Here is a 9,397-nt window from a genome sequence, read left to right as displayed (position 1 = left end):
TCCATTTTCTTAGGACCCCTCCCTGTTATAGAAGACACCAGCTCTCTGCATTGGCTCTTGTTCTCAGCAGAACACTTGCTGCTTCTCAAGGAACATAGCTGGCCAGCCCACTTCTCACCGGCAGCCGTTCGTCCCTACCACATTCCCTTCTGATATTTCTTGAGATGGTGCCTGCAATATATGACTTTAAAGTCAAACTTGCACTTCATACTACCTGCCCCTGGAAATAGCCAAATAAAGAGGGTCCCTGACACTTACCCTTAATCACCGGCTTCCTGCTCTCCTGCCAAGTTACAGAGGCCAGTTGTGGATCAGCCTGTCTCTCATCTCTCCAGGCTACTCATTTCTCATTCAGAGCTTTAAGGCCTCCACCCACATCTCTAACGACCTTTTCAACACCCAAGTAGATGAGAAACTGTCAATTCCACGTCCCCATTTGGTTGTTAAAAAAAGTCACACACACACACACAAAATATTTTTAAAAGGTCAAAATTTGAATCTAAATGCCTCACCCTCAATCCCCCAGTCTCACTTAGTATCAGGCTTGCAGTCTCCTGTTGCAGCCTCTGAGCACTGTGCAGCCTCTGAGTGCTGGGATCACATGTATGCACCGTCCCTAAGACACTCTAAGCCAGTACCCACCTCTCTGGTGCTGAGGTAAAGATGGAACCAATACAATCCCTGCCTTGTGAAGAGGTACATAGCAGGAGGGTGGGGGGCTCTGTGCGAACGGAACCACTCTAGCAGGGTGAAGTGTGTTGGGGGTGGGTGGACCATCAATCAAGCAGTCCAACGGCCAAAACCAAAGGGGATCTGAAACAGGCCTGGAAAGTAGAAAACCAGGGTTGATAACAGTTGAGCTAACTCTTCTCATAGAGGCCAGGAAGGGCTTGTCCGAGGAAGTGACCCTGCAATGGAGAATAAAGGATGTCTATGCAGCTCTAGGTGATGTGGGGCTGGATAAACATTTCCCTGCAGAGGAAATAGCAGGTGCAAAGGCTCTGTGCCGATGGATGGGTGGGGATTCTGGAGAGGGAAGGGCTTATAAGGGATGCAGGGAGTTCATGGGCTGAATTAAGGTTTAGGTCTTTCTTAGCACAGTAGGGAGACACTGAAAGGTTTGAAGCTGCTTTAAAGAGCTAACCTCAGCCTGACTTAGCAAGCCAGGCTCTAGGAAGCGCCTTTGCACAGTAGATTTCTAAGGCAAGGGGTTCAGATGGGTTTGGTTACCATAGAGACGGCTGTGTGGACACAAACAATTATGATAATGAAGCTACAGATTTGAGCACTGGGGGATGTAAACGGAACCGGTTCTGGGTGCGCTTTGCTGGAAAACACATTCTGCCCACACAAAGGATCTGATTATGAAAAGGGACCTGTCATGAATATGAACGAAACCCAGGGACTACAGAGCCAAGATGTTGGTGCCATAGCAACCCGGGACCCAAGGTCTTCTCTTCTGTATTTTCAACAGAGCCCCAAGGAGCGTGGGGCAGGGACAAGGGGGTCAGAGGCCATGTGAAGAGGGCCCTGTCCACCGGCACCGCGTAACCAGTCTTTTATTTAATTCTGATAAGCCCTCACCCCAGCAGAACCAGGTAGCCTCATTCTGTAGATGAAGAAACCGGAGCTCAGAGGGATAGTGCTGGCTGCTGACAGGCTGGTGCCAGGCATCAGGTGGCGTCTCCGGATAGAAAGCTTCGCCTAGTCCCTGGCTCCCTCTCCGCTTAGAGCATGTTTCCATAGACTGAAGTGGGACACGAGTTCGAAGCTAATCTGAGCTACACCGTGAGACTCTGTCTCAAAAAAACAAAACAAAACAAAACAAAACAAAACAAAACAAAAAAACCCAAAAAGGATAAAGAGGAAAGAACTCTAGTAGAAAGAAGCAAAGCATTCATAAAAGAGTTTTCCAAAAAGAACCTCCAAATCGGAGGTTCGTCCCAAAGCCGGAGCATCACTAGCGGGCTTCCGGAAGAAGCCGAAGAGTGAGAAGCTGTTGGCCGAAAGTTGCCGAGCGCTCACTGAGACAGACAGGAGCTTCGGGAAGGGCCAAGTCGCCCGATCCGAGAGGCTCCACAGAGCGCGGATAGGTCGCGAGGCGGAACCACACTCGTGGGGTGAGGTGTTGGGGGGGCGGTGTTCATGGCGGAAGAGGCCGGAGGATTTCCGAAGCGGGCGGAAGGAGCCGAAGGCATGGCCGGCGCGTCCTCGGAGGCGGAGGCGGAGGCGCTGGCCGCGGCGCTCGAGCGGAGCCGCCTCTTCCTGAGCGGCCTGGAGCCGGTGCAGCAGGGCGCCGAGGCTCGCGTCTTCCGTGGCCGCTTCCAGGGCCGCGCGGCCGTGGTGAAGCACCGCTTCCCGAAGAGCTACCGGCACCCGGAGCTGGAGGCGCGGCTCGGCCGGCGGNGGACGGTGCAGGAGGCGCGCGCGCTGCTCCGCTGCCGCCGTGCGGGTGAGGGGGACCGGACGGGGCTGCGGGAGATCGGTGGGGACGGGAGAGACGGGGCTGCGGAAGATCGGTGGGGACGGGAGAGACGGGGCTGCGGAAGACGGGTCGGACGGGAGAGACGGGGCTCCGAGTTCCAGGGGACAGGATCAGATGGCAATGCTTAAGGACTCAAGGCGACACTCAGGCCGCCATTCTGTTTGGTTCGCGGGGCTCCTCAGCTGTCTCTCAGTTTGTTTTTAGGGAGCAGCAATGAATTCCAGTCCTAAGGTGGCTTGAGAAAGGAGCAGCAAGCCTTGCTACTTCCAGACTTACCCTGGCCTGGTCTCAGGCCATAGTCTTGCAGGGCTTTAATAGGGCAAGGGATAAATTGTATCATTTTCCACAGTAGTCTAAACTCTGTTCCAAAGTAGGTTTAGACTGAGAAACTGTCCGCCTGTGCATGAAGCGGCTTTCATGGAGACACTCGCTAACCACATGTGTCCATGCAGGGATAGCTGCGCCAGTTGTCTTCTTTGTGGACTATGTGTCTAACTGCTTATATATGGAAGAAATCGAAGACTCGGTGACTGTTCGGGATTATATCCAATCCACTCTGGAGACTGAAAAGGACCCCCAGTGCCTCTTGGACCTGGCCAGGAGGATGGGGCAGGTTCTGGCCGGAATGCATGACGAAGACCTCATTCACGGGGACCTCACCACCTCCAACATGCTCCTGAGGCGGCCCCTGGCGCAGCTTCACATCGTGCTCATCGACTTCGGGCTGAGCTTTGTCTCAGGACTGCCGGAAGACAAAGGCGTCGACCTCTATGTCCTGGAGAAGGCCTTCCTCAGCACGCACCCCCACACCGAGACTGTCTTTGAAGCCTTTCTGAAGAGTTACGGGGCCTCGTCCAAGAAGTCCAGTCCAGTGCTGAAGAAGTTAGATGAGGTGCGCCTGAGAGGGCGAAAGAGGTCCATGGTCGGGTAGCAGAGCTGTGGTGACTGACTGCCTCACAGTGAGAGATGATGTAGACGAGGCTGGACCCCTCAGCAAAGCATGGGTCGTTAAGTAGTCTATGATCGTGCTAGGCCACCACCATCCATGGCTCACTGTTCTCAGGGGCTTCATGTACATGAGGTTTATTCTAGGCAGAGCTGGGTGGGTAGCCTGGGCTGGCTTCAAACTATGTAGCTGAGGATAACATTGAACTTCTGATGTTCCTGTATCCGTTGGAGTATCAGTGTGTGCTGTCACATCTGGTTTCTTTGGTGCCCTGGGCACACTAGTCAAGCCCTCTACCAACTGAGCTACATCCCAGCCCTAGACCTGGCTGTTTCAGATCATCAAGCTTTCCCCTGACAGTGGCTGTGGAGCTCATGAAGAGCAGGCAGCCTTGAGCTGAGCCGTCCTGGAAGGACAAGGCGGGGACTCCGTTTGGGATGCAGTTTGTAGTCTGCCCTTTACTCTGGTGGGGTATTTGTTGTACGACTGACTCGAGGCTGGTACATGTGCTCGAGGCCGGTTCAGTGGATGTAAGCACCGCTTGGAGAAATCAGAACAGGCTCTGACTGGGATGCAGTGGACTGCTCCACGGAGCTTGTTCCAAGTGTGGATTCCTACGTGGGTGTCCTATGTGAGTTTGATATAAAAGATGGTTTTGGGGGGACTGGAGAGGCGGCTTGGAGCTAGGAGCACTTGCTCTTCCAAAGGACTGCAGTGTGGTTTCCAGCACCCAGTGCCTCTGCCTCCTCAGGAGCCTGCGCCTATGTGCGTATGTCCCCCCTGTCCCCTGAAACACATGGATAACTAAAGTAGCAAGAATACATTCTTAAAATATTCTTGAGAGTTGTTTTAAAAGTACTACCATTTTTTCCTTTTATAGAAAAGCAGGCACACAGCTTTTCGACAGCAAAAACAAGGGGGTGGGGAGGTTAAGGGCACTGACTGCTTTTCCAGAGGTCCCGAGTTCAATCCCAGCAACCACATGGTGACTCACAACCATCTGTAATGGGATCCGATGCTCTCTTCTGGCGTGCAGGGGTACATGCAGATAGAGCACTCATCCGCATAAATAAATCTTTTGAGAAAGGACAGTTTTCAGAGACCTGGAACACTGCGTTTTGCTGCTCTATATCCATAGGTCGTGAAGCTCATGTGGGTAGAAAGGGGAGCTGGGTTACCTCTCAGGCAGAGATGGTGAGGGAGCTTGTGATGAAGTTGATAATCTGGGTGTACCGAGTCTGAAAACTGAGTTCTGACAGGACCAGGACTGTTCCGTTCACCATAGCTGCTGCCACCTGAGTGCCCTGCCTGTGACAGATGGCCGGGAGAGGGTGAAGCTGTCCCTTACCTGGTGGATGTCACTAGTACAGATGGATATTGCCTGCTTTGCTCATGCATGCCCGGTTCTGTGCCAGGAGTTTTCATAGCTAGCAATAAAGCAGTCCCTGGGATGTCTTCACTGTGGGTGGTGAGCTGTACAGGGTGCTGGCCTAGGTCCCAAGGGGAGCAAGAGGCGCCCTCGCCGGACTCCAGCAGAGCCGGCATTCTTTCAGTGAGTGTTAGTGGTTTTGTGAAATTAGGTTTAAAACTATCTCAAGCTTGCCTCAGCATCCTGGTGCCGAGTTTGCATGTGTGAGCCACCATACCTGACATCCTACCATCCTACTGACCTGACAAGAACTGAAGCATCCAATATGACTGACTTTATAAGACACCAATTTGTATAACACTTTCAATGACTTCTAAGGGCCAGAGGAGCTGGCATTTCCGTCAGCGTAACAGAGAAGGCCTGTCCTCAGTTTCCTCACGGATAGGAAGGACAGTTAGCTGCCTGAGGAGATGACTGTCTGATGCACACATACATTAGATCCCTAGTGTTCACTGTGCTGGCCCTGACACGCAAGAGGAACAGGGAACCATGCTTTGCCTGTAGGACAGACCGCACAACCTTCTCAGTGGCGAGGGAAGGTGTGAAGCAAACCTGAGGTTCTGGAGCCTAGGAAGGGATTCTAGGACCGCGTGGTCATGCGAAGTTGGTGAGAAGCCCTGTGGGACAGGCCAGTTTCACAGTGCAGAAAAGGTGAGGAGGCTGAGCAAGGCCAGTTCAGGCAGGGTCCCCTATCAAGATGGTTTCCTTTGTAAGCCTCCTAGGATTTTAAACGGTGAAAATTTCATCCTTTTGTGGGTGCGTTGGTTGCTGGCCTTCAGAGAGCTGTGGAGAAGAGAGGAAGCAAGACACTTGATATCCACGGGCTGCTACTGCATCCACCCATTGGTTGGTGACAGTGGCTGGGGAGGAAGCAGTGTAGTTGGGTGTACTTGGTGAGGTGTGGCCTATTGGTAGCAGTAGCACTGAGGGCACATCATCGAAAGTATGAGAGAGATGATGAGCCTAGCAACGCCCCCAGCAGGAGTGTTACACATCTGCACCCTTGCCTGTGATGGGAAGGGAGCTTGCCCAGGGATGGAGTCTCAAAAACGGCCCAGGGGACCTTTGCAGCTCCAGGTCCTCAGCCTACATGAGAGCAAGAAGTGTTTTGCTAGGATGAGTCGGAGTCGATAGCTCTGGCAACTTGATGCAAAGCCCAGTCCATTAGTGAAACATGTTCTAGGGCCATCGGAAATGGTGGCTGGGACTCAAACCCCAGGTTTGACATTACCGGCCCAGTTGAGAATCACTAAGATCTTTGCACATGTGAAAGCATCTTAGAAGAGGTAGCAGGTGCAGAGAAATGAAGGAGGACTTAAAGTCTCTGAGTCTGCTCAGGGCTAGGGGATTACAGCACAACCCTGATACATGCCCAGCCCTGAAAGGACCCTGGTCACTGTCTCCTCTACTGTAACTGCATTTGTAAGCAGTCCATGGGGCCACGAGTAGTGGCTGCTCCTTTAAAGCTTGGAATGTATGGTGTGTGTCTCAAAGGTATGCTGGTAAAGGTACAGATGAGCAGGCCATGTCCAAGGTACAAGATGAGCAGGCCATGTCCACAGAGTGCTACTGTACAGGACAGGGAAGGTCCCCCACCCCTGCTTGTGAAGGTGGGTTGTGTGTTGTGAGCTTCGACATCAAAAGCAAGAGCTGATTCTACTACTGGGCTCCAGTAAGGCTTTACAAAAAGAGGCAGCTGAGAGCTGGTGTGAGCCATACTTTGCCAATTAGATTTTTAAGAGAATACACACACACACACACACACACACACACACGTATATTATTTAGGGCTTTACTGCTGTTAAGAGATACCATGACCAAGGCAACTCTTGTAAGAACATTTAATTGGGGCTGCCTTACAGGTTCAGTCCATTATCATCAAGGCAGGAGCATGGCAGCATCCAGGCAGGCGTGGTGCAGGGGGAGCTGAGAGTTCTACATCTTCATCTGAAGGCTGCTAGCAGAATACTGATTTCCAGGCAGCTAGGATGAGGGTCTTAAAGCCCTCTGTCACAGTGACACACCTACTCCAACAAGGCCACACCTTCTAAAAGTGCCACTCCCTGTGCCAAGCATATACAAACCATCACATACATGTGTGTGTGTGTGTGTGTGTGTGTGTGTGTGTGTTTTAGCTGACTTGGAACTTGTTATTAAGTAGATCAGGCTGTCCTCAAACACAGATTAACCTGCCTCTGTCTCCCATGTGCTGGCCTGAGTTAAAGGCGTGCACCACCATGTCTGGCTCCCAATTTTGTTTTTAAAGCTTAAATCACCTGCCCTAGCTAGTGAGCTAGTGAGGGTTTCAGCCCTTGATTAACTCTGCACCAGGCCAGCACCTCACTGCCTGCCCAGTCAGTGTTGCTGTCCCCCCAGCCCTGAAGGAGCAGCCCCTCACCAGCAGCTAAAGTCTCATTCGAGGCATCTGACACCAGGGCAGTGTCTGCCTTGTGCCACCAGAGGTCGCCTGTCACCGTCACTCTGGGACAGGTAGAGGTGGAGAAAAGCTTTCCTGTCCCTCTCTCCCCTCCTCCGTCCCTCCTCATTTCCCTCTCTCCTGTCGGGCTTGCCTCTCTCTCCTCTTCTTGAGCCTGCTCCTCAGCTCACAGGGAGCAGGCGACTTCTGGCTTCCACCCTGGCAGACACTTGAGTGATCACACTTCCTTCCCTAACCTCTCACCCATCCTCTTCGCTTGGCCCTCCCGTAGGTGTTGGGTGAGCACTTTGGCCAGACCCCGGGGCATCCCCAGCGATAGGGAAATCCCATTGTCTGTCCTGGGGCCCCAGACCAGTGCTGGACGCTAGGACTTCCTCCCGGGGCTTCCTGCTGCCTGGCTCTACATTCCTCCAGACTCAGCAGGCAGATGGACAGACACTTTTTGGAAAAAAAAAAATTTTTTTTTAATTTACATGTAGATTGGGGTACCACTGCACGTAGAGGCCTGTGGGAGCTGACACTCCTTCCACCATGTGAGTCCTTACTATTGAACTTGGGTCTTCAGGCTTGGCAGCAGGCAGGTTAACCTCTGGAACCATCTTGCTGGATCCTTTTCAACACTGCGCTACTCCGGTGTGTGCAAGGTCACTGGCTTTTCATCCATGTCTCTCTGCTTGTAGCTGCCGGCCTGGAGCCCCTCCTGCACCTTTGTCCTCATCTGGAAAGAGGACAGGCTGGGGGCCCCCTGTGGTGCTGCTATAAGCAGTCTTGACTCAGGTCCCAGGAGGCAGACCCTGAGTTAAGCTGTACAGGAGGTCATGGCAGAGAGAGGATTGCAAAAGCAGGAGATGAGCCAGGAGGTGGGCCAGCATCCCTCAGCCAGTCCCAAAGCTATGCAGCCAGATGGCTGTCAGAAATGTCCCCTGATGGGACAGGGTGGTCAGGCATTTGGTATTCCACATCCCAGAGTCTCCAATGGGCCTCCCAGAGGTGGAGCAAGGACATGGGCAAGGCTCCACAGGTGGGAGACCCACACCCCCATGCTTGACAACCAGGTGCTGACTGCTGTCCCTCCCTGAAACCCCAGTCCTTCCTTGAAAGGGAGCTGAGTCACAGAGCACTACAGATACAGATGTCACCATTCAGGTGGGACATGGCCACAAGGCTAGGCACACCACAGTGAGCAAGCACTGTCATGAAGCCAATCAAGTGGTATTGTTTATGGAGAGTGAAGGCAGGCTGTGACCGTCCACTGTAGACTGAGCAGCCAGGCTAGTTCCTGCTTCCCTCGCTGCCGGAGAATCTGCATTTTTTTTTTTTTTTTTTTTTTTTTATTTTTTTTTTTGAGACAGGGATTCTCTGGCTGTCCTGGAACTCACTCTGTAGACCAGGCTGGCCTAGAACTCAGAAATCTGCCTGTCTCTGCCTCCCAAGTGCTGGGATTAAAGGCGTGTGCCACCACTTCCCCGGCAGAATCTGCATTTCTAACAAGTTCTGAGGAAAAGCAAGGGATGCCAGGAGGAAAGCTAGAAGTGCATGCTAGGAAGGCAGGAGACAGCTTTCGATATCTTCCAGATGACATAGTTGAGCCAGCTTTCATCTTGGCAACCTTCTTCGTCAACTCCATTGCTACTGCACACCACACCATGTGTCTAGGAATTCATTAGAGGAGGGGCAGTCTAGTTTTTTTTTTTTCTTTTTAATTTTCTTATATTCAGAATCTAGATTTTATTTATTTTGTGTATATGAGTACACTGACACAGCAGAAGAGGGCATTGGATCCCTTTACAGATGGTTGTGAGTCACCATGTGGTTGCTGGGAATTGAACTCAGGACCTCTGGAAGAGCAGTCAGTGCTCTTAACCCCTGAGACATCTCTCCAACCAGGCTAGTTCTTGATAGAGGAGTTCTATGTGAAACACCAGGGCGAAGATACCTTCTTTGGCAGATTTGGTCCCGATAGGAGAGTGGGGTGAGAACCCTGTCCAAACCTCCAACACACCCCTCAACCATTTCTACTTTTATTATTTATTTTGGAGTGTCAGGGTTTGAGATAGGGTGTTACTATATAGCTCTGTCTGTCTTGGAACTCATTATGTT

The 9,397-nt window shown here is 52.0% G+C and overlaps 1 protein-coding gene across 1 annotated transcript; it reads left to right on the top strand.

The window, feature by feature from the left end:
- The first annotated feature begins 2,182 nt into the window (after positions 1-2,182).
- Positions 2,183-4,416, top strand: Tp53rk (TP53 regulating kinase). The gene is made up of 2 exons (XM_021194388.2): positions 2,183-2,452; positions 2,938-4,416. Exons 1-2 carry the CDS (start codon positions 2,197-2,199, stop codon positions 3,414-3,416), a joined length of 735 nt encoding a protein of 244 aa, XP_021050047.1. The 5' UTR covers positions 2,183-2,196; the 3' UTR covers positions 3,417-4,416.
- The last annotated feature ends 4,981 nt before the right edge of the window (positions 4,417-9,397 follow it).

This window comes from Mus pahari, chromosome 3 (assembly GCF_900095145.1).
Source record: "Mus pahari chromosome 3, PAHARI_EIJ_v1.1, whole genome shotgun sequence".
Taxonomy (NCBI): domain Eukaryota; kingdom Metazoa; phylum Chordata; class Mammalia; order Rodentia; family Muridae; genus Mus; species Mus pahari.
The sequence above is the reverse complement of the archived record's forward strand: the minus strand, read 5'-3'. Positions and strand labels throughout refer to the sequence as shown.